General features: G+C 50.0%; 1 protein-coding gene across 3 annotated transcripts in view; it reads left to right on the plus strand.

Annotated features, from left to right (window-relative positions):
* OSBP2 (oxysterol binding protein 2) overlaps positions 1-25350 on the plus strand; it is a 237594-nt gene that overhangs the window by 178015 nt on the left and 34229 nt on the right. For all 3 annotated transcript variants that reach the window (XM_006894795.1, XM_006894794.1, XM_006894796.1), the window contains one exon: positions 23386-23642. In XM_006894795.1, coding sequence (XP_006894857.1) covers positions 23386-23642 — 257 coding nt within the window. The remainder of the gene's footprint in view (positions 1-23385; positions 23643-25350) is intronic.

The following is a 25350-nucleotide window of genomic DNA, read 5'->3' on the forward strand; positions in this document are numbered from 1 at the left end:
TGATGATCAGGGCAGAGGCAGAAGGCACCACTTCAATCTGGGCCTGTCTGTTCTGAATCGTCAGTTTCACTGTAATCCTTAGTCCCTTCCAGTCACCGGTGGCCTTGGCAATGTCATCACCAACCTTTTTTGGAGACAGACCCAGGGGGCCGATCTTGGGGTACCTGAGGTGTACCGGTGGGAAGTCGTTTCTGTGCCTTTTGTTTTCTGTACTCCAGTGCTGTATCACTGGGTGTGTTCGCAGTCAGGACTCTGTATCTTTGTGATTCATGGGCCCTTTCCTCATTGTGCAATCCCCCTCTCACTTCCCCTAACCTGTCTGCAGGTCTGCTTCCTGATGTTAATAAGGATGGATTGACCCTGTGACTGTAACAGTGGGCAGTGGGCTCAAGCGTATCAGAGGCTGGGAGGCAGGCGCAGGACAGGGCAGGCTTCGATCGGCTCTGTGTAGGGTCTCTGTGAGAGGCGGTGGTACCTAACAACGATAGCAACGACAGCAGACAGTGGCTGATGTTCACCTGCTGTTTCTCTTTCCAAATTGTCATTTTTTTTAAATCCATTTGTACCTTTGTAATGGATGTGAATTTCTTCTTTAAAAAAATAGGAGTTTTGCTGTTTTTTTTAAAATATGTGAAAGGCTTTGTTTGTAGGTAGCATGTAATTTAATATTTTTTTTTCAATCTCATTTCTTGGTCTCTGAGTTTTAATTGGAATGTTGAGTCTATTTAAAATCTGCATGATTCCTGGCATGGTTGAGTTCAGTCTCATTTTGCTGTTTGATTTGTTCTTTCTCTCCTTTTTCCTCCTTCTGTTATTTTTAAATGTAGTTTATGTTCACCTTATTTTGCTAACTAGTAAGCACCGTTAAGTAATAAGCATAAGGTGCTCTGGTGGCAGAGACCATTGAGTGTTACCCAATGGTGGCCAGTTCTAATCCACCAGCAGCCCTTAGAGAGAAAGAGGAATCTCCTCCTGTGTGATTTACAGCCTCTGAAAACCTGCTGGAGGCTCAGCTCTGAGTTTGTTCCACCATAGTATCAGTGATCTTTTCAAAGAAGCATACATTTCTCTCCTTAGTGGTCCGTCTGTCGTCTTGTAATATACCGTCAAGTCAGAACGAACTTTATTTTTCTTCTTCTTCCGGCCATTTATCTTTAAATTAAACTTTAAAACAAGAACATTAACCTTCTTTATGCTTCTCGCCTTATTTATCCCTTGTGATTCCTTCATCTGGATCTCAGTTTCCATTGGATAGTCTCTTTAAAATTTCCTGTTATGCAAGTCCGCTAGCAACATACCCTCGCGGACTTAATTTTTTTTAAAAAGTAGCTTTATTTGACCATCATTTTGGAAGGACACTTTATGGGACACATAAGGCTTCAGGTCTTTTGTTCATAGGGTCACTATGAGTCGTGTTCAACACGATGGCCATCAACAACAACAACATCCAGATGGCAAGTTCCTACGTGCCTTCCAGCACCTCGTTGTTCCTCTGTAATCTGGCTCCCATGTCCACGTCCCTGGAAGTTCCTTCCTTGTTCAGCCTGTGTCCCTAACTGCTCCTTGCTCAGGTCCCTGGACCTGTGGATGTCTGAATCCACACACAGTAGTGTGGAAGAGAAACATGAACTTGGCTTTGGAAAGCTTCACCAAACTCTCAAGGTCACTGCTGTCGAGTAGGAACCAGCTGATACCTGACCCTCCAGTGGATTTCCAGAATGATGATTTGCACATGGGAAGATTGCCCATCTTTCTCCCCAGGAGACACTGGTGGATTCGAACCGCCAGAGAGCATGAACCTTGGTTAGCAGGACAACTCCTTTGGGAGCCTAGAGTCAAGTAAATCCCAGAGCCGGTGCTGAGGTTATCACACTGACCTCCAACATCCTGCCTATTAAATGAGGCCAGATAGGGCCCACGGCCTGTGAGGACTCCAGTGGGGATATGTCTGGCAAAGTGCCTCATGAGCTGTGCAGGTGACATTGTGCTGTGAAGACAGTGCCTGCTGCTGCTGTTATTGTCCCTCTATGGTCCATGACACCTGCCCCAGGAAAGGGGCCTTTCCTAGGACATGATCAGTCTGAGGCCCAAGGCCTTTCTGGTCTTTGGTAGCCTTTGCTCTTCCTCCACACAGCCCATGCAAAGGCCCTGTGGCTCACATTGCGTGCTCCCTGGTGGGCCTGAGCCCAGAACACCAGAAAGTCCTCAACTGTAGGGCAGCCTGTTAAGGAAGGCCCTCCCAGGCCGTCATGGACTCCACGGGGCTAAATGAATCTTGCGTGAAGACTCGACCCAAAGATACTGGATCTTCAAAGGCGGTCTGACTATACCTCAAGGAGATGGGGCCTCATATTTCTACTTTAGATTTTGCTGGATTGATGTCCCCACAGCACCAAGTGGGGTGTACGTCCTAAGCCATGTGGCCTGTGGCCAGAGGTCCCCGGCATAATGTGGCTGTGCAGTAGAGGGGAAATCTCACTCAGGCTCTGGGGACCTGGCAGTGCTCAGCTAGGAAGACCTGCCCTGTGGGCTAAGAGAGCAGCTGCGGGCAGGGGGGCCCCCGGAAGTGAGCAGACAGCCACTCATGGCAGTGTCAGACATCAGGGTGATCCTTTGTCTCTCTTGCCTTCTGCTCCTTCACCCCCATCCCTGCTGGCTTTTCTCTCCCCGGGCTCCCTGCACACCTCGAACCCAGAACTCCACCCAGGGACCAGCTCCTCATGCTCCCTGGACGTGGCAGTGGGGATCAGCCCCCTTCACTTCTGAGGGACAATTGGTCCTCTTCTGGTCCTTGACAAGTACCATCTCCTCAGAGGTCTCCTTTTCTTTGAGAAAATAAAAGTCACTTATAAAAATCACACCAAAAAAAAAAATATAGCAGCCAAGAACCCAGAGGACACAGTAGCTGTCCCTGGGGGAAGCACTTGTCCTCAAGCAGGGTCATGTCTGTCACCCTCACTGTGTCAGAGATGCGAGCTGGCCAAGATAAATCTTCTCTGCCCAGCTTCTCTCCAGCACACCCCTCCTGAATGTGGACTTCTCTGGGCCTCATTAATCGAATACTGATTCTTGTTCTTTGCGACAGCTATTCTGTTGACTTGGTGTAAAGCAAGCCCTTGGGTGACACCCTTTCCTTCTCCACTCTGGCTCTGAGCCCCGGATCTTGACTCTGATAGCAGACCCAGCCCTGGTGGTTTGCTGGGCCCTCCCTCACATACTCTCAGCTTTCTGTTCCCTTGTCCCCAGCTCCCTGCCCTTGTGCCCTGGCTGCCCTGGGATCCTGGCCTCGGCCCACCACCCAGGCTTTCTTCATTAGTGAGCAGTTCTGCTTCTATTTATCAGCAACACTGAGGTGCCTGCTAGTACCCAGCTAGTTCTTCCTGCCGTGCTCCAAGTCTTTGGGCCACAGAACCCCAGCCCAGGGCTCCCGCACCTCCCTGTTTGCAAAATCTGCAGCTGCCCCTCAGAAGGCCCTCCATTAACAGACCCAAAAATCCAAGTCCACGGAGGAAGGGGTCCTTCTCAATGTCTTCAGGACTGAGAGGACCATATCAATCATATCAGTGAGATGTGTATGCTAAGAGAGAGAGAGAGAGAGAGAGAGAGAGAGAGAGAGAGAGTGTGTGTGTGTGTGTGTGTGTGTGGTCCCAACGCACTCACCTTTTCCTGTTGACCTGGAAGCAAGGAACATTAAAACAAAGAATGAGACTTTTACAATGTCTTCATTCTCTAGTGCTGCTCTAACAGGGATACCACAAGTGGATGGCTTTAGCAAACAGGAATTTATTATTTCACAAGTTTAGTAGGCTGCTGTTGTTGTTGTTATGTGCTGTCAAGTCACCTGTGACTCATAGTGACCATGTGTACAAAAGCCCTGAACCCTGCACTATCTTGGGCCAATCTTATTGTCTCTGACACATCTATCCCCATTACCCCAGTCATTAAGTCAATCCATCTCATTGAGGGTCTTCCTCTCTTGTGCTGTCCCTCTCCAAGGACTGACCCCTCCTTGCAACATGCCCAAAGTATGTCAGATGAAGCTTCAGAATCCTTGCCTCCCTGGAGCAGCCTGGTCTCATCCTCTCCAGGGTGAACATGTTTGTTTTCTTAGCAGTCCATGGTATATTCAGTACTCTTCTCCAGCACCACAGCTCAAAGACATCAATTCTCCTTCTATCCTCCCTAGTCATTGTCCAGCTTCCTGATGCATAGCAAGTAATTGCAAAGGCTATGGCCTGGATCAGGCACACCTTAGTCTCAAGACTGACATCATTGCTCTTTAGTACTTTGGAGAGGTCTCTGACAGCAGACTTTCCCAATGCAATTTGTCTTTTACTTTCCTGGCTTCTGGTACCAAGTATGTTGATTGTGGAGTCAAACAAACTAAAGCTGTTAATAATCTAAATCTCTTCACAAGCTATCATGATGCTGCCAGTTGTCTCAGTGGTGGGAATCTTTATTTTCTTAATGTTGAGCTCAGTCCATACTGAAGGCTATAGTCCTTGACCTTCTGCAGCAAGCACTTCAAGTCCTCCTCAGTTTCAGCAAGCAGGGTTGTGTCATCTGCATAGCACAGATTGTTGATGAGTCTTCCTTCAATCCTGATGCCATGTTTCTCCTCTTAGAGCCAAGCCTTCTGGATAATCTGTTCTGCATATAGATTGAAAAGGTATGGAGATAGGACACATCCCTGGCGTACACCCTTCAGAATCCTTTGAATCTTTTGAAGTCCAAATTCAGGGTGTCATCTATAGGGGAAGACCTGCCCTCTTGCTGTCAGTCCTGGAGGGGGGTCCTTGTCTCCTTCGGGTCAGCGTTCCTGGTAGATCCCTATGTGTCCTAATCTTGCCTGGTGTCAAGGAGCTTCCTAGCACAGAGATGCCTTGTCCAAAAGGATGCATTCCAATCCTAGTAGCTCTTTCTTGGTGACATTGAGATGCCTCCTCTCCACCTGCTTTCTTCCCCTTTTCTGTCTAGGGGGATTAAAAAAAACCTCTTACATTTATCAGAGTTGCAGAGGGATTAAGGAATATTGCAATCCACCCTTAATCCTTTTAAACTATGTACTTTATCAGATCATGGGAGATCATGCCATAGTTTCCACATCATATCATTGTGTGCATGTATTTGGGGGGGCAGCAGGTAATTAAGGCTATGACAATAACTCCAATCCAAATGGGAATTGGAAAGGCCTTAAATGTTCTCCAGGTCAAAAAGCTAAACATAGAAATTCCACATGACCCAGCTATTCCACTGCTCCGAATATACCCCAAGGAAATTAGAACTGAGACACAAACGGAGATTTGTAAACCAATGTTCATAGTAGCGTTATTCACCATCACAAGAACATGGAAACCTCCCAGATGTCCAACCGCAATCAAATAGATTGAGAAATTGTGGTACATTCACATGATGGAATACTATACAGCACTCAAGAGCTATGATTCAGAAAATCACTACATAACTTGGGAGAGACTGGAGAGCATTATGCCGACTGAACTAATGCAGTGTCATAAGGACAAATACTGCATAAGACCATTATTATAGAAATAGAATGACAACTAGTAAAATGTGTATGAGGATTCAAGGTGGAGAAGGGAACAAAGGGGTGAGGATGGGCAGAGGGGACATCATAGGGTCACACAGCTTGATGGGTGGGGGGCTGTAAAGGAAGTGGGAAAGATCTGGTGGGGATATGGAAAGGTGGGGCAATGGTGGCCATAGTTCAATGGTGATTAATTTTATAAAACATAATCAGTGGGAATGATTGTATGAAACACAATGTGAATGAAGGATAATTTGTGAAACACAATATATATGAACTTTATATGCAAAACCAATATAAAATTGAAGGAAGGAAGGAATAAGGTGGAGGAACTTCTCCAGAGAGCCCTGGTAGTCTAGTGGGTAAGGAGTTGTGCTGCTTACCCAAAAACAGGCAGTTTGAAACCACCTCCTTGAGAGAAAAATGGACAGTCTCCTCCTGTGCAATTTACAACTTCTATAAACTCACTAGAGGATCAGCTGTGAGTGGGTTCTGTATTGCCAAAAGTCTTGCAGTGGCTGGAAGGCTCCCTTGGGCCTTGCAGGATGCTGCCCCACCAGCTTCTCCTGAGCATGTCTGGAACAGAGCCTCCTAAGAACGATGGTATGTCACCTGCCTTGGGGCCTCCAGAAAGAGCACATGGGTGCTTGCAAGCCCAGAAGACATGTTTGGCTCCAAGTTGCACAGACAGCACTTCCCCAGGCCTCTCCTGAGCCTGTGTAAACACAGTAGAACTAGAAGAGCAAAGCCAGCCTTCTCAGGGTGGGCGTCATATAGCTCTTATACCCTGTCTGACTCCAGGCACCTGGCAGACAGGGAGTTCTGTTCACCGGGTTCCATGTGTGCCTTGGCTGTGAGGCTCAGGCCTTTCAAGTGTCAGTGTCTCCTTCTGCTGCCTGGCCCTCAAGAGTCTTAGACAGAGGTGCACTCTTGGGTCACCTGGCAAGGACAGAATTGGAATAAGGGAGTGGTCTCTCTTCTGGGCCTCAAGTGTAGCCATGAACATAAGAAGGGTTGACCAAGGTTCTCCTGGCGAAGGTGGTGGGTAATTTGTCTTTTCACCACTTCTTGCTTTTCACATCTCCGATTTATCTCATTTTATTATTAAGAGCATCACTGTCAGTCTGGAGACTCAGGTGCGCCTGATCCAGGCCATGGTCTTTACATACTATGCATCAGAAAGCTGGACAATGACTAGGGATGATAGAAAGAGATTGATACCTTGGAGCTGTGGTGCTGGAGAAGAGTATTGAATATACCATGGACTACCAGGAGAACAAACAGGTTTGTCCTAGAGAGGGTGAAACCAGCCTGCATCCTTGGAAACAAGGATTCTGAAGCATCATCTGACATACTTTGGGCATGTTACAAGGAAGGACCAGTACTTGGAGAGGGATATTATGCTTGGGAGGGTGGAGGGACAAGAGAGAAAGACCCTGGATAAAATGAATTGACTCAGTGACTGAGATAATGAGGGTTGGTTTGTTAGAGACAATAAGGTTGGCTCAGGATAGAGCAGGGTTCAGCTGTTGTATGTAGAGTAGCTATGAGTCACAGGCTACTCGATGGCACATAACAACAACAACAACAATAATCTCTACAGAGCCTTTTAGAGAATTCTGGTGGCCTAGCGGGTAAGGCGTTGCACTGTCAGTCCAAAGATTCAAATCCACCAGTTGCTTCACAGGACAAAGATGGGCAATCTCCTCTTGTGTGATTTACAGCCTCTGAAAACCTGCTGGAGGGTCAACTGTGAATCCATCCCAACTTCATGGCCCATAACAACAACAATAGACTCTGTTGTTGCTTTTCCACCTTTAAGCCTCTCCTAGCCAGACAGTAATGATCATAGTAGCAGCCGACACCATGGCTCCTCACTGTGGCCAGGACCCGTGTGAAGCACATGATTGATAGACATGAACCCAGTTTACAGATGTGGACCAGAGGGCTGAGATATTAAGTAACTTTATAGGGTCACAGGGCTGGAAAAACAGCATAGTGGGGTTTCTAGATCCAGTCTCCTCAACTTGTAAAAGAAGATTGTTTGGGAAAGTACTCGGCTTTCTCTCCTGACGTGTTCAAATATATACCTGCCTGTCAGTTTTAAATAGAGTATGAGATACTTCTGCAGGGACTGTTCTTCCCTTCTCTTCCCCACAGAGCTTAGCCTGTCCCATTGTCAGCCCCTCTGGTCCTCCTGAACTCCACCTGCTCGCCCATCGCCCATGGGGGGCTTCTCAGAGAAGAGCTAGCCAAGATCATAGAGCAGCCAGGCTGGGATTCACTTTTTATTTTTCCTTCATAAGTGATTTGATTGTTGAAAATACACACAGCAGCACACACACCATTTCATCAAGTTATATGCAATTCAGTGGCATTGATTCAGTGTTTGTCCAGCCATTCTCCTCTTCTAAATTGCATCCTGCCCCCCAATTAACGTAAACTCACTGCCCCCTAAGCTTCTGGTCTGTCCTGCCTAGTTGCTGTGGTCCTTTGTGATCCCATAGAGATGGTTCTCCACCAGAGCACTGTGCTCAAGGTAGACGTTCTTTGCCATGTAAGCTGAGCTCCAGTGGCTTAGTGGTTTGGAGCTGCACTGCCAACCCAAAGGCACACAGTTCAAATCCACCAGCTGCTCTGTGAGACAAGGATGGGCAGTCTCCTCCTGTGTGATTTTACTGTCTCTGAAAACCCACTGGAGGATCAGCTATGGATCGGTTCCAACTCATTGTACACAACAACAATGACATTGTTTGATTAGGGAGCTCTGGTGACACAGTCTGTATCAAGTTGTACTGTCAACTGCAAGTTTACTTATCTCTGGTGGTTCAAATCCACCAGCAGCTACCTGGGAGAAAGACAGGAGCCCTCATCACTCTATGATTTACAGAGCTATGTTAGAGGGTCCTAAGCATAGGAACTGACTCAACAGGAGAGAGTTTATTTGAGCTCGATTGTTTAATTTAAAGAAGACTTCTGGGACATGTAAAAAAATACGTATTAATATTTTAATGAAAGTTCGCAGAAAAGTTGGATTTACATGCATTCATTGTTGCACGGTTTCCTCCCTACACCCCCCCACACCCCGTTCGCTTTTTTAATAAGATTCTTTCATTGTTGCACAATGTCCTCCCTTCCCACAGCACGCCCCCCCCCCCAAAGTCCACTTTGCTATTCAGCTCTTATTCTGGACTGTTGTTATGCAAATAATACTTAATCATATCTTTATTTTAGACAGTTCTTTCCCTCATCTATTTCAATGCAGTGTTCATTATTTATCCTCTGGGACACTTTTGAGACCTTTGAAAGCTCAAGAGGCAACAAAGAAAATCCCAGATTTGAACCCATCTCCTCGCCTCCAACCCCCCCCCCCCCCCCGCTGTCTAGGCTTGTGTATTCTTGCATAGCGCAGATGCCTCCCTGTCCTGCGGGGGCACCTCACCTAAATGGCAGGCAAGAAAGTGGATGGCGTGGACCCGGCAGGGGTGTGGCCTATCCAGCCAGCCGGAGGAGGTGCCTCCCCAGCTTCGGCCCCACCCAGAGCCTCGCTGTCACAGATACTTAAAGGCTGAGCACATGGAAACTCTTCATTGGGATTCCAGGGGCATCTGATGGTTTCCATGGAGACGCGGAGCTGCTGCCCTCCAGCCAGGAAAATGTGAACCGAGCCTTTCCAGTGAGCTGTTCAGCCATGCTGGCACTGTCTGAAACATTCAAATTCTTGCTCAAGAATTTAGAGCAAATTTCACTTGCTTTGGCCTCGTTCAGCATTCTAGCCCCTCCTGCGCTTATTCACAGGGGCCCACAGGGAAAGCACCATCCTGCTCTCAGTCCTGAGGCCCTTGCCCCAAGCACTTGGGAGAGAAGCTAGCATTTGCAGGGAGATGCATACCTGGGCAGGTAAGCCCACGAGCCCAGGTGGATCTGGAGAAACAGTGCCTCGGCACTAGATCCAGGACAGGCACCTTTATCTTTCTGATGACTCATTGGAGACCTGGGTTACAGTGGAAATAGATGTGTTGGGTGTTGTACAGCCAACAGCAGGTTGTGGGCGCCAGGCTTTCTTTAGTGGCACACAGACACCTTAATTGGAGCATGGACCTCAATTTTCACATTCCCGTCTCTGTGCCTATGTTTATTTGGCTGGAGGTGGGCCCAGCTGCTCAGCATGTCCTCTTCTGAGGACAGACACGTGGCTCTTGGGTACGGTCTTCTGCGTCAGGTGGGCAGCCCGATTCCTCCTGTGTCCTCACTGAGTTCATATGCATTTCCTCTTTACTTGGCCTTTCAGCCAATGGCTTTGACCTTGCCCCCAATTCTCAGCCCTGAATCTCTTACACGAGAGGTCAGAACATCCTCTGACCTCTGTCACTTTTGCCTGTTTTTGCTGCTCTCTGGTCTCTTCAGCCCACTCCAGGGGTCCCAAGGAGCCCAGGAAGACAGGAAAGTCAACCCAGATACTGGCTGTCATCTGAGAGCCCCTCCTACCTGAATCTTTACTCCTCGGCCCTGCCCCCACCCCAGCTTGTTGGTCTGTGACCCCAGTGAGATCACCATCCCTGCTTTGGGGACATGGTGTGACCCATTTCTGGATGCCCTCACTGCACCTGTGCAGATCACCAGGCAAGACAGGAGGAGGGAGTGGGTCCTCAGAGAACCCACGAGGATGGTGTGATGACCTCAAGGCTCCAGGTTGTGTTTTCCATCCCCCGCCAGGCTTTCACGATGCATTATTTATTATTACCCGATTTTTCCATCTGATTAGATCCTGACATACCTTCCAGTGCCCTCAGGGGCCCCGACTTTTCGAAACCTTCACCCCCTGACCTCCTTATAGGATGGGCATATGCGTCCTAGTTCCCAGCATGGGGAGGGCGTGCACTGTGCTAAAACGCACACCACCTTTCAGGGCGAGTGGTCATTCCACGGAGCCCGTTCTGGGGAAGGCACACCTGGACCGACCGCCTTACCTTCTTGGTCCTCAGGACAGAAGGGCAGGCTGTGCTTCACGGGGAGGGGTCCTCCAGGGCCCAGGCTTCCTCACCCACCTCTCTGACTCTGTTTCTGTCCCCTTCACTTCAGGTCAGCTCACACTCCGCACAGTGGTCCAAGCATGGTGGCACTAATGCTTCTCTCCTTGGAGCAGCCACCCCATTGCCATGCTCACCACTCTTCAGGGTGCAGCTGTAAGGTTTCCACTTCCCCCTAAAAGTTCCCCTCAAACCCTGATGACCCAACTCAGGATCCTTGTCAGAGCCACTCAATGGTAGTGGCTCCCTATTCTCGTGGAAGCTTCCAGAAGGCCTCAGGCTCCCTTGCCATCCTTCTGCTGGACAGGGCATACCTTCCTGCCAGCCAGCGCTGGGAAAACCTGTTAAAAGAGGACCCTGCAGACCCCAAGTTCATAATAGGGCTGGCACAGGACCACACCTAACCCGCTGGCTCCTGACCTGGGCAGCTGCCTTGGTCTCTGTACTTCTGGTTGCCCCCCCCCCCCACAGCAATAGCAGGTGCCACCAGGATCTGTAAACATGGAGCACAACTCTGACTCCATGTCCCTGGAGCCGTGAAGCCTGAGCACACACACTAACGCATCGCAGCCTGGTCCTGCTGGGACAACGCTTGCAAATATTGTACAGTATTCACAGACACACTCATTGGTTACTGGGAGCCAGCCAGGGTGAGGGACAAAACAGGACAGAAGTCCTCCCTGTACTGGCCATGCCTAGTGCTCTGTGGGGCTGTTAGGGTTCCCCTGTGTCTGCCTCCCCTGTCCTTCCTAAAAAGCAGACAGTGTTCCCCTCCCTGGTCTCCCCATTGCCTGCCAGGTGGTGAACCTGCTCTTCCAAGAAGGTGTGGACTTTTTTAAAAACATCATACCCACAAATGTCCTCCCTGCTGTCTGGATCCTGCCTGACCAGTGGCGCAGTACTGGGGACTCCAGAGAGGGAGCACAGAGCTCTGGGGAGCCAAGCAGAGGAGGGGAGGAGAGAAACCCCTGAATGGTGTGTGCCCTGGTCAGAATGGGGAGGAGTCTCCATGTACATGGAGGGCCAACATGTCGTTTAAAGGAGCAAGATGGTGATGTGGCATGAAGTCACCAAGGATGCAGGCTTTGTGGAGGTGGACCAGGGGCACCTCTTTCCTGGCACCCAGGGGTGGCTTTCTAAGACCTTCATACTACTGTGACCTGCACAGCCTTCTCCCTCTGACCCCCTACTCTTACACTGCTCCCCTCGCCCCATGCTTTCTCTCTTTCCTGCTGGACCTCTTGCAGAACCTGGCCCAGAGCAACCTCAAGTCTGCCCTGCTCTTATCCTGGGACCCTTTCTCAGCTGTGAGGCCCAGGGGGTCACTCATGTCCACTCTTATTTGGGATGGCAGGAGGCAGCCCCTTTGGCCATCTTGAGCCCCGACCCCAAGAGCCTTATGAGTGGTTGAAGATAGTGCCCAGCTCGCTAGAGCGTCAGCCGCTGGGTCCTGTGTCACCACCATGTCCCCCCTCCTCTGGTCCTTGCCCTCACCACCAGCCTCGGTGGCCTTTGATTTCTCAGTTTCCATAACCTGCCCCTGACAGGGCTTCCCCATTGAGAAAGTTGTTCCATTTTTCTCTGTTTCTAAAATTAGCCCACCCTGCCTGGTTGTCGCCATGGCAACTGCTCCTTCTCTGGGGCCTTTCAATGGAAGGGGGTTCCCACTACCTGGAGCAGGGGCCCTCTTGGCTCTGCAGCCAGACTTGAGGGGGATGAGGGAGAAAAGAGGTAGTAAGGGAGGGGTCAGAGGCATAAACACAGAGGGATCCCCTCTGGCCCCCATGCCAATGCAGGGGATGGAGAGAGTGGTGGGCCCAGATTCAGGGGCCCAGCGTGTGTAGTAAGTCCAATCATCGTGTAGACTATGCACTGAGACATGACATCCTTGTCAACATGACATCTTTCTTGCCAACCCTAAGGTGAGAAGGGATAATGCCCCTAATATGTAGACTAGTTGACTTGAACTTGTTACTCTTAGGTGCTGTGGCGTTGATTATGACTCACAGTGAACCTGTACAAAGCCCTGGCCTCATAGCACCATCACCATCTCCACCAGGCTCAAGCTCACTGTGGTAGACACTGTCTCAACCCATCTCCTCTTTTTTTTCTTTTTCGTTTACTTTTCTAAGCATGATGTCTTTTTCCAAAGACTGGCACCTCCTGATAGTACACATGCTCAGTGTATATAAGACTGAGGTTCATCCTCCTTGCCTCTCAGAATCACCCTACTTGTTCTTCCTCCAAGATAGATTTGGGGTTTTTCTTATGGCAATCCGTGGAATATTCAATATTCTTCACAACACCACAATTCAAAGACACTGAGCCTTCTTCAGTCTTCCTTATTAACTGTCTAACTTTCAGATATATACAGTGCAATTAGAAATACCCTGGTTTGGGTCAGGAGCACCTTAGCCTTTACATTTGTATCCTTGCTCTTTATCACTTTGGAGAGGTCCTTGGCAGCAGATTTTCTCAATGCAACACGTCACTTGATTTCTTGGCTGCTGCTACCAAGGATGTTGATTGTGGATCCAGGTAAAAGAAAACCCTTGACAACTTCAGTCTTCTCTCCAACCATCATGATGTTGCCTGTTGGTCACTTGGTGAGGATTTGTATTTTCTTGATGCTGAGATGTAGTCCGTATTGAAGGTTATAGTCTTAGATCTTCTTCAGTAAGTGCTTCAAGTCGTCTTCACTTTCTGCAAGCAAGATTGTGTCATCAGCCTAATGTAGGTTGTTGATGAAGTCTTCCTCCCGTCTTGATGCCATAACCTTCTTCATAGATAGTCTAGCGTCATGAATGGTTTGGTCAGCATACACATTGAAGAGGTATGTAGAAAGGACACGGCCTTGACGCATGCCTATATGGAACTGGAAGCGGGACAGGCTGGCTCAGAACTGAGCTCTGCCTCTAGCGTAGGTCCCTTCTCCCAGAAGTGAGGCAGGCAGATGGCCAGAGCAGTCAGGAGGACCCACGTGCCAGCCTTTGAGGCAAGATGGGGGCCTTGTGAGAGCTCCATGCCCAGGAAGGAGCTCTAATGATGTACTAGAGAGCACACGATTCCCATTTCATGTTGTGCGGCTAACAAGAGGCCAAATATCTCTAACAATCCAAACCCCCTAGCAGCAACTCTGGAGAAAGGTAAGCTCCTCCCATTAGGACCTACAGCCTTGCAAAACCACTTGAGAGTCACAGGGTATTGGAATCAACGAAGATGTTAATGAGCTTTGAGTTTGATCTACAGGACAAGAAATCAAACCTTAATAATTGTCAACAGGAGGGTGAGAATGCAGCCCATGGTCTGTGTGAAGGTGCTCAGCTCAGCCATAGCAACATTATGGTGTCAACTGGAGTGGACATGAAGATGCCCATGGTTTAATTTCTGAAAACGGTGGTGAACACACTGAACGAGACTTCACAGATGTGACTAACTTGAGATGGGAGGATTATCTTCTAGATTATCTGAGTGGGCTTGATATAATCATAAGGATCCTTATAAGAGAAAAGCAGGAGGGAGGGCCCTCAAAGGGAGAGATTAGACGATATTAGTCTGCAGGCTTTGAGGGTGGAGGAAAGGGCCACAAGCCAAGGAATGCAGGCAGATTCTTGAAAAGTCAAGAAAAAGGTCCTCTCTTGGATGGGCTAGAAAGAAGCCGGCTTGCCAGTGCCTTAATTTTAGGTTTCTGACTGGCAGAACTCTGTTGTTGTCATTATATGCCATCAAGTCGACTGTGACTCAAAGTGACCCTGTGAACAACTGATCGGGACCCTGCCGTATCCTGCACCATCCTTAAAATTTCCTTCATGCTGCAACCCATTGTTATAATCACAGTGTCAGTCTGTCTTGCTGAAGTTCTTCCTCTTTTTTATTTTTCCCTTCTGACTCTCCACCTTTCCACTGCTTGTGATAAGCCACTCAGTGTGTGGTCATTTGTTACAGCAACAGTAAGAACCTGATACATCCAGTCCTTGGTCTTCACAATTATTTTCTATATATGAGAACTGGATGACTAAGGATGATAGAAGAATTTATGACTTCAAATTGTGGTGCTGGAGAAGAGTCTTGAACATACCATGGGCCACCAAGAAAACAAACAGGTCTGTCCCGGAGAGGGTGAAACAAAGTTTCTCCTTGGAGGCTAGGATTTTGAAGCTCCGTCTCACATACTTAGAGTATGTGGCCAGGAGGGACCAATCGTTGGAGAAGGACATCATGCTTAGAAGGGTGGAGGAACAGCACAGGAGAGGAAAACCCTGTGTGAGATGGATTGATAGGGCAATAGGGATAGGTGACTCAGAGTCGATGAGACTGGCTCAGGACAGGGCAGGCTTCAGAGCTGCTGTACATAGGCTCACTATGCATCACAGGCGACTTGATGGCATATAACAACATTCAGGAAGCTTGTCATATGGCAAAGAAGGCCACATCAGAATCATGGACAAGATAGAGAAGCAGTGCCTGCTGCCGGTAACCTGAGGTCCAGATGTTCAATCTCTCTTGACAAGATGACAAAGTCTTCAGTGTAACGAGTGAAACTGGTGACTAGTTGCCATCAGGTTGACTCATGTGTCAGCCCCATATGTGTCAGAATAGATGTTGGCCACATGGGGCTTTTAATGACTGATTTTAAATTGACTAAGTTTTTTAGGCATCACTTCTATTCTGGAGAAGGCTGTGTCTGATCAGACTAGTCTTATGCGCTTAGTAACATGATCATGTGCTCCACACGGTCCAGCTTTCCAAGAGCTGGCTGCCGCATTGCAGAGCTCCAGGCCAGGCCAGACTCACATGGTCCTTCTGTTCTCCACGGTGTGTAGCTGCCTTTTCCTTCTGCTCTTTGCTAAGTTTCTGAACAGCTGGACAACCTGGAGATACATACAGATCCCTCCTCCCTGAGCTATCACTGGGAGCTCGGATGACTCTAGAGCAGAGGGAAGGCTGGAACGTTGTTCCATGAGGCCCAGGGACAGAGAGTTATCATCTCTATTTCTAGTGCATGCAGCCTGTTAGGGTTCCTTGGGGAGCCTGGCCTTTTCCTGTCACCCTTGCACCTCACCCATGGAAGAGTGAGAGAATGTTTTCCAATGGTCTCAGTCCTAAGGGTCTGGCAGGGGGCAGTGATGGAGCACAGGGCTGTGAACCCTGCTGAGTCCACCCTGGGCTGCCTGCCACCTTCCCTCAGCACTGCAGCTGATGCTGTTTTACCACCACCCCCCTTCAGCTAACTCCTGAGGTCTTTTGTGGGGATATTGTCTTCTAGAGTCCTGCCATTTGTGCCTCATTTCTTCCTACTGGCCTCCAGTACTCAGCTCCCCAGGCACTGCCCTATGTTGTATTCAGATTGATGGAACACTTCACCCTCCAGTGATTTGGCAGGATTCTAAAAACACTGTTTTAGACAGATTGGTGTTTTCTAGAAGGTAATGGAGAGGCGTCGAGTTCATGGTAGTGGGCCTGGTGGGAGTGAGTCCACATGATGTGAGGCAGCCCGATGCCCAGGGTGCCCCCCATCCTGACCGTGCAGGTGTGATACCCTTGGTGCATGTGTGAAAGTTGAAGAAACAGAGGTTCAGAAACAGCATCCCTTCTCCATGAGCTGTGCTGAGTCCTGGTCTCCTAGTCCCGACAGTCTGCCGCTCAGTGGGCCACAGGGCTCCCTTCCAAATACTCTGGAGAGAACAGATGGAATTTTGTAACCTCATGAGCTCTACACAGACCTCTGGGGATGTCCCCAAGAGCCTATATCTCATCCTCAGAAAGACAAAAATCCTCACCTTTGGACAAATAGGTAGTATCATTATAGGTGGAGAAAAGACTGAAATTGTCAACAATTTCACCTTGCTTGGATCCACAATCAGCACCTTTGGTATCAGTAGTCAGGAGATCAGGAGACAAATTGCACTGGAAATGTCTGCTGTCAGATCTCTCTCCAAAGTACTAAGGAATAATGATATTAGCTTGAAGGCTCAGGTGTAGCTGATTCAGGCTTTTCAGTCTTTTACTGTGCATCTGAGAGCTGGACAGAGACTAAGGATAACAGAAGAAGAATTAATGCCTTTGAGCTGTGGTGCTGGAGAAGAGTTCTGAATATTCCATGGATCGACAAAAGAACCAACAGGGCTTAGCGAAACTGCAACCAGAGTGCTCCTTCGAGACAGGGTTGGTGAAGCCTTATCTAAAACACTTTGGGCACCCTGGTATCGGGGCCAGTTCATGAAAAAGATATCATGCTGAGAAAGGGGAGGATCAGCAAAAAGAGGAAGACCTCCAACCAGATGGATTGACACAGTGAGTACACAGTGGGCTCAAGTGTGTCAGCGGTGAGGACGGCACAGGATAGAACAGGGCCCAGATCTTTTGTTTGTTCAGTCACTTTGGGTCATACTTGACTCAACAGCATGTAACACAACAGTGGGTGGCAGCCCACCAGGTGCTGGAGGACTGCTTGGCGACCTGAGCCCCAGGAAGAGGACTGTGGCTGGGCTTGAGTTTTGGTCCCTGAGAGGAGGACCTCTGGTGACGCAGTCCACAGGGAGATGTGCTATTCCCCCAAAGTCCATTCGCAGGGATATGGCACTGTACCCCCAAAGTCCATTCCTCTCTGGAGGCTAGAATCCACCAGTGACTCCTCGAGAGAAAGATGGGCAAACTCCTCCTGTGCGATTTACAGCTTTGGAAGCTCATTGGATGGTCAGCTGTGCATTAGTTCTGACTCAAAGGCAGGAAGTGAGTGAGCGATACAACTGGTTAAGCGCTGAACTACTAGAGGAAAGGCTGGCAGTTTGAACCCACCCTGCAGTGCCTTGAAAACAGGCCTGTTGGTTTTGTTTTGGAGAAGCCACAGCTTTGAAAACTTTATTCTCTGCTTATGTGGAGGCCCTGCAACTCATGACCAACTTGGTAGCAACTAACAACAGTGCTTAGGTGAATACATTTGCAGATTCCCTGTTGGATTTCACTTGTGAGCACGGGTAGCCTAGTGGTAAGGAGCTGCAATGCTAACCCAAAAGGCACATGGTTCAAATCCTCCGGCTGATCCATGGAGGAAAGATGGGCCCTCTCCTTTCATGTGATTTATAGCTTCTGAAAAGCTAGAGGGTCAGCAGCCATAATTGGTTTGTATTTAATGGTTCACAACAATGGCAGCAGATGGTGCCATGTGTTTGTTCTGTTGTCACAGTGTCACTTGTCACCTTCTGCATAAGGTCAAGGACTGAAGTCTTAACACGTTAGCGCAAATGACTGGTATAGCCGTCCTGCACATTTTAATGAATAAAAAAGGGAACCTTATTCATATGGTACAAAGTGTATGGATGCATTTATTTGTTAATTATTCAGTAATACGTAAAAAATGTGCGGCGGATTGAAGCTCAACATTAAGAAAATAGAGATTCTCACCACTGGGCCAATTGGCAGCATCATGATAGATGGTGAAGAGATTGAGACTGTTAACAGCTTTAGTTTACTTGGCTCCACAGTCAGCACTCTTAGTACTAGCATCCAGGAAATCAAAAGACAAATTGCATGGAGAAAGCCTGCTGTCAGGGACTTCTCTGAAGAGCAGCAATGTCAGGCTGGAGACTTTAAGGTGAGCCTGATCCAGACCATGGTCTTTGCAGTGGCATGCTATGCATCAGAAAGCTGGACAGTGAGTGACTAAGGATAATAGAAGGAGAATTGATGCCTTTGAGCTGTGGTGCTGGAGACGAGCATTAAATATACCATGAACTGCCAGGAGAACAAACAGGTTCATCCCAGAGAGAGTGAAACCAGGCTGCTCCTTGGAGACAAGGATTCTGAAGCTCCATATGACATACTTTGGACATGTTACAATGAGGGACCAGTCCTGGTAGAAGGGACATCAGGGTTGGAAGGGTGGAGGAGACAGCATAAAAGAGGAAGACCCTCGATGAGATGGATTGACTTAGTGTCTGGGGTAATAAGGGTAGGTTTGTCAGAGACAATAATGTTGGCTCAGGATAGAGCAGGGTTCAGAGCTGTTGTACACAAGGTCTCTATAAGTCACAGATGACTCAACGGCACATAAAAATAACAACAACAGTTTCTCGTTGTCACTGTATTTTTTTTCGTAAGACAAAGTGAGAAGAGAATGAATATGTTAGATCAGAAAAGGCCAGTACCGCACCCTTAAGTGCCGCAGTGCCGCTGTAGCCTTGGTGTTCTGCCTAGGTTACCTGCAGAAAGCATGAGCCAAGTGAACACTGCTATTTATTTTTTCTAACTTGACAGCTGTCATGGTAAGTGGTCTTTTCTTGCATCGCTAACACTAGAGTCTCCATCATTGCAGTGTGGCAGGGTCCCCATGAGTTGAGACTGGGGGCTTGTGCGTGTGTGACCAGAGGCCCCTGTTACTCATCTCTACATTTTCATGAGCTCTGGATGTGTCTGGGACACAGGCCGCATCTTATGAGTAGGAATGTGGGAGGCAGAGCCAAAGTCCCCTTCCTGAGAGGGGATGGCAATGCGGGAACTCTGTGTGAGGACAGCGAATCCTCTCCTCTGAATACCGTATCCCCAAGCTGGCTGGCTCTGCCGTCAGCATGTCTAGACTGGGCTCTGAGTCCTTCTGGCTCCCGGGCATCTTCACCTTGACCACCGTGGCAGCCTTTTCTTGCAGGCATCGCAGGCTTGGAGGACGGGGAAGAAAACCGCCCAAACTACTCCTGTGCTCTAACAGTCCCTCATCTCCTGTGCCTCCACCCCAACCCCAGGCCTCTGGCCCCTCTGCCCATATGTCCTCCAGTATGCCACTGTCTTCGCCAGTCTGCTGCTTACCAGGAGCTTGTCTCATGCCCCTCTGCTCAGGTGCCCCATCACTTCATTCTGCTGAGGACAAGGATCTAGGCTCTTAACTCGATGCCTGAGGTTCCTCATGGTACCTCCTCTTCTGTGTCCCACTCCATCACCCCCTGCCCTCTCCAGTTCCCCTCCTGACCATGACATGCCACATAATTGTGCCCCCTGAGCTGTTGCTATAATCCCTCCCTCCTCCTGCTGTACTGCCCCCCCCAGTTTCTTGACCTCACTGTCCCTCTTGGGGGGGCGGTCTCTCCTGCAGTCCACAGCACAGACTTTGCCCATCAGTCATTGTCAACCAGAAGATAACCTCTTCCTGCATGTGGTGTTAAATTTAAAGTTGGCTTTTTTTAGCCATTTAGCCTCTAGTCTCCAGCTGCCTTAACTATAGACACTTGATCTTGATCTTACAAATCATCATCAGCTGTGGGACTAGGATAAGCGAAGGAGTGCTTCCCACACTGAGCAGCAAGACTTGAGGTGTGAAAGACTTGAGGTGAGCAAGGCTTGTGGTGGCAAGACCCTCCTGATGGAGAGACTGGCATTTCTATGGACAAATAAAGGCACGGTGGGACCTAAGGCTTCTTGCATTTGTGCTTAGGTTAAAACCTAGACTTATTTTGGATTCTGTGAGTCAACAACAAAGAAATTAACCTCTTGCTGTTGGTAGGACTCTATAGGCACCGTGGGGCTGAGCTGCAGACTCTGTTTTCTGTTCTGGGGCAATGAGTGAGGGGACATTCCCTCTGGCCCTTTCAGAGTAGACGCTCACGGCCCTGGGCCCCAGTGTGCCATTTCCCCCTCTCTAGACACTGTCCTAATGACACAGCATGAGAGTAGAACACGCAAAACCATGTCCCTTGCCTCTGGGCTTGAACTCTGACCTGGGGAGCTCCTTATATAAAGTGGGTATCCGTGTTGGAGTGATGATGAGTGGATGCCCTCCGCTCACCCACAGACCCACACACAAAGATGCTCAGTTACACCACTTCTCCCTGTGCCCGTGTCATGCACGGGGACTCACACTCAACTGACCAGCAGCCAGCATGCCTTCCTGGTACACAGCGTTGTCCCCTCAGCCTGGTCAGGACCACCTGTGGAGCACGTTGACCTTGGAAACATAATCCTAGCATGGATGTTGTGAGCAAGGCTGGTGCTGTAACTTGGAGCCCAAACTGACTGACTCAGGTGTGCTGGCTCCCCGGCCTGATCCCCACGCTGCCCTCAGTCATCGTCCACATTAACTGGCAGTGGGTTCCTCACAGTGCTACTGTGAAATCAGTGCCCTGGTTTGCTCCCCTCACCTGGCTAAAGAATTAGACCAGACAGTTAGAACTGGAGCGGGGAGGGTGACCAACCTGTCGAGGTAGCACAGTGTACAGCAATTTCAGTGGCTCTTAGGAAGGCTCTTAGTGTACACTGTGGTGGGGTGACCTTAAAAGGGGACCTAGAAGACTGTTGCTGGTATTTCTCAGAATAATTCCAGTGTAGGCTGAGGCCTTGTCGGGGTGCTGGGTCGAGAGTGTAGGCTGAGGCTTTTGTTAGAGCAGGAGGCCAGGAGTGTAGGCTGAGGCCTCATGGGGGCCCTAGGCCAGGAGTGTAGGCTGAAGCCTTATCGGAGGGTTAGACAGAGAATGTAGGCCAGGAGTGTAGGCTGAAGCCTTATCGGAGGGTTAGACAGAGAATGTAGGCCAAGGCCTCATAAGGACGCTAGGCTGAGAACGTAGGCTGAGGCCATTTTTTAGAGCAGGAGGCCAAAAAGAAAGGCAAAGAGGCAGAAGTGATGGCACAAAGCAAGGATAGATCTCGTAGAAAAGGTACATCACAGGAGGCAAGCCTTCCTCCCCAGGAAGGCAGTAATGGAGGCCACATGCTCCTGAGGTGAGGACATATATATCGTTTCCTGGTGCGTCCCTCCTTGGGGTTGGAGGCTCATGGGCCAATGAGATGTCATGGGGGTTCAGTGCGTGGTTCTTATTCTGGTCCACTGTTCTTTGACTTTGCTCATGTGCCTAAAACGTTAATTAGGTCGGTCCTAGGAGATGGGCAGCCTTTCCCCTCACATCAGGACTGAGGCCTCCCTTATCTCCTTGGGATCTGCCCTAACATTCTCTCCACCCATTTTTGCCTCATTTATCTGATTCTGACTCTGAAGGGGACCCAGAGAGGATGGTGGCCCAAGAAAGGGAAAACCTAACTAGCAGTTATGCCCGGCTTTTGTGCCCCTACTATCTGGGAACAGCAGGAAACCCTGGCAGGTGGCCTGACCTTGTGGAGCATGTGGAAGAGAGCAAGGGCTGCTATCTGCTGGCCTCTCTGATGCTCAGGTTAGCCTGCGTGAAGCAGAGTGCCGGGACCTGGCCCAGCACATGTGACCTTGAACATTGAGCCACACAGGACTGGAGGGGGGTTGGCCGAGGACAAGGGGCTCGCACACCCCCAGCTGGCAGTGTCCTCTGGAACAGGGCATGCAGTGGGCACTCCCCCTTACACAGCCCAGTGAACCATAACTCAGCAAGTCCACTCCCACAGGCGTTATCTGCTATGGGAAGAAACCCAGTCTCTCCTCACAGGCTGTATTCTTTAAAAAGTTCCTATCTTGAGTAACAGACAAAGATGTTCTTTATTTTAAAAATGTTTTGTGCCAATTTCTGACACAAGGTATATTGGAAAGACTTTAGCACTTCTAGATTTGGGGGTCACAGTGGTTTGGACAGGAGCAGAACCCCCCACCTCCCACTGTAGAATGTTCTCAGGGGACTCAGACCTGCAGCACTGGGCATGGGGGTCATTCTGTGGGTCCCTTGGCAGTCTTCAGAGACAGAGTGCCCCAGGGTGCTGGGCAGCTGCTGAGAGGGGCGAGGGATGGTGGGTGCACCCACAGCCTCAAATGACGCTCAGCGGTAGATGGCCTCACCGCGCCCCTAGAATGTGTGCCTCCCCGCCTCTGACCCTAAGTTTCCTCATTTGTGGGGATGGCACAGTCCCAGTAGGAGAAAGATTGCTGTGAGTCTGTACGTTCTTAGGTGCCGCTGACTGCAGCTCATAGCTGCGCTGTGAACAACAGATCTGAACTTGCTCTACCCTGGGCCATCGCCACAAGCTCCACTGTGCTTAAGGCCATTGTCACAGTCACTGCGTCAGTCTCTCTCATCAAAGGTCTTCCTCTCCCCTTCTGGCCCTCTGCGTTTCCCAGCATGATGGATGTCTCTTCCCAAGGACTGACCACTCCTGACTGCCAGAATATGTGAGACAAGCTTTGTGACCCTTGCGCCTCAGGGGCACCCTGTTTGTGCTTCTCCTAGACAGACTTGCTTGTCCTTTGGCAACCCCAGGGACACTCAGTACTCTTCTCCAGCACAATTCAAAGACAGGAAGTGGGCTGTCAGTAAATGAGAGGGACCTTGTAGGAGGAGTGTTTCACCACAGCAGAAGGGTGGTGGTCTCCGGGCAGACCTTGGGGAGAGGGAGTGCCTGTGGGCATGGAGGGAAGGGGTATGGAGGCTCTAGGGGGGAGGGACATGGGGGTAAAACCCCAAAGCAAGTGTGTTCCACGTGTGCAGGGAGCGAAGCTCAGCGGGAATGGTGGGGATGGTGGGAGGAGGTGTGGGTACGCCAGAGTGGTTGCAAAGCCACCAGGAAAGCAGCCCAGGCCTGATTCGGAGCTCTGGTGGGGTGGGGTGGACTGTCCGCCCAGTGCACTGCAGCCTCGGCCACATTGTATAGTTTACGGGCACTGGTGCATGGCAGACAGGTGCCTGCTGACACACAGCTCCAAAGCCCTGCCATTCAAGCAGGTTCCCCCCAGACCCCACCCCTAGCCTGGAATGTGGTAGCTGACAAGCTGACTTGCTTTGCCTGAAGGAAGGAAAGCCAGCAGCCTGGATGACCAGCTGGGGGCTGGGACAGGAGCTGGCAGCATCCAGGGAACGCTCTGCTCTGTGCAGGCTCAGAGATAACCCGCAGCCACTCTGTTCCTCTCCGCAGATGATTCAGGGGACGACGACGACGAAAGTGCCTCCCCGTCTGACAAGACCGAGCTCCCCAACACCATCAAGAACCTCTCCTTGAAGTTAGACGACCTGAGCACCTGCAATGACCTGCTGGCCAAGCATGGCGCTGCCCTCCAGCGCTCGCTGAACGAGCTGGACGGCCTCAAGATCCCTCCGGAGAGCAGCGAGAAGCTCAAGGTGGTGAACGAGCGCGCCACGCTTTTCCGCATCACGTCAAATGCTATGATCAATGTAAGTGGCCCCGCCCTAGCTGTTATCCTGGCACTGGGGCTCCCGGTCACAGCACCATGGTGAAGTCTGGGTACCCTTATCTAAGCCCTGTCTGGGTGGCTGCCCTCCCAAAGGGCACAGTGCACGCACCCCACTCTAACAGTGAGGTCAAAGGTCACCAGGAATCTGATTCTCAGAGTGCAAGGATGGTGCCCGTTCTCCACTGCCCACTTTTCTGTCCCTGTCACGAGCCACTCATGTGGCACTCTCGCAGCCCTGCCACCCAGAGCTGGGGCTGAGCTCACACATTAGAGGGGAGCCTCCTTTCAGATGGCAGAACAGCCAGTGTGGCATCTGTGCCAGCTCCCAGCGCGCCTGCAGGTTTGTTCATTCTCTAGAATGGTAAACAGAATTCATGCAGAACGTACCATACTTACTATAGATTTATGGTGGCTTAGTGGTAAGGACTTGAGCTGCCAATGCAGAGGGTACATGGTTTGAATCCACCAGCTGCTGCAGGAGAAAGATGGACAGTCTCCTCCCATGCAGTTTACTGCCTCTGAAAACCCACTGGGTCAGCTATGGTTCCAACTCGAGTGTAACAACAACAATAACAAAAATGATATAAACAAAGAGGCATGTAGAGTGAGGTCTGAGCTTGTATGTTTCAGAGAGGGATGTGCCCCTCTCTCCCATGCATTACTCCCCAGCTAGGAAGCTCTGCCTGAGCCTGGGGGCTCATTGCTCTTATAGATTCACCACGGGACTTGGTTACATCAGGCCCCATGGGGCTTAAGTGGTCTATTGACTAGACCCGAAGACTGGGCCTGTCTGGCAGTTCGAATCCACCAGCCCTGTGAGGAGGAAAAGATGCGCAGTCTCCTCTCCTATGATTTACAGCCTCAGAATCCTGCTGGAGGGTCATCTAAGGGTTGATTCTGACTTGAACGCAATGAGGTTTTGAAAGTTTTTCACGTGGTGGTGGTTCCTCTTGCTCTGACCGTCCATTGTATTTGTTAGCCTCCGGTATTAGTAGGATTCAAAAGAACAGAGCAATCAGCCCTCTGCGTTTCCCAGCATGATGGATGTCTTTTCCCAAGGACTGACCGCTTCTGACCGCCCAAAGTATGTGAGACAAGCTTTGCGATCCTTGCGCCTCAGGGGTAATTTCTAGAAGGTAATTCCCCACCTTCCAGTGGTCAAGTGAGCGGGGCTCCATTTCTGTGGCTTCATGTTGTTCCCCAGGACGAGCTCCCTCCCTGCTGTTCCCATCATCTGTGCCTTCTTACTCACAGTCATTGGTCGGTAAGAGTGTCCTTGTTCATTGTCAGTTGGAATGGCTGGTGTGGTAATTGTACAATTCACTGTCCAAACCAAGACCCTGCAGAGGCTGAAAGGGAGTGATTAATATTGATCTGACGACCACACCAAGCCTGCCCGGTCCAGACTCTGTGTGGCCCCTGACCCTGAAGTAGCCACAGATGTGGGCATGGGGCCAGGGTCGGAGGTGACTGCAGAGGATACAGGTGGTCCTGGGAGACAGTGTGGGCCATGTGGCATCGAGGCACCCAGGTGGCTTGGAACCAAGAGCCCACAGACCTGGGGCCCCGGCCTAGCCCCGCTGCTGCCACACTGAGCCTCCGCTTCTCCATTCCGCAAACATTCCTGAACGCAGAGGGCTGGCCCTGGCTGAGCTGGTCACTGCCATGTGACCCTGAGCCATGAGCCC

The sequence above is a fragment of the Elephantulus edwardii genome, unplaced genomic scaffold, assembly GCF_000299155.1.
Source record: "Elephantulus edwardii isolate Elephantulus edwardi_28Jun2011 unplaced genomic scaffold, EleEdw1.0 scaffold00151, whole genome shotgun sequence".
NCBI classification, from domain to species: Eukaryota; Metazoa; Chordata; class Mammalia; order Macroscelidea; family Macroscelididae; genus Elephantulus; species Elephantulus edwardii.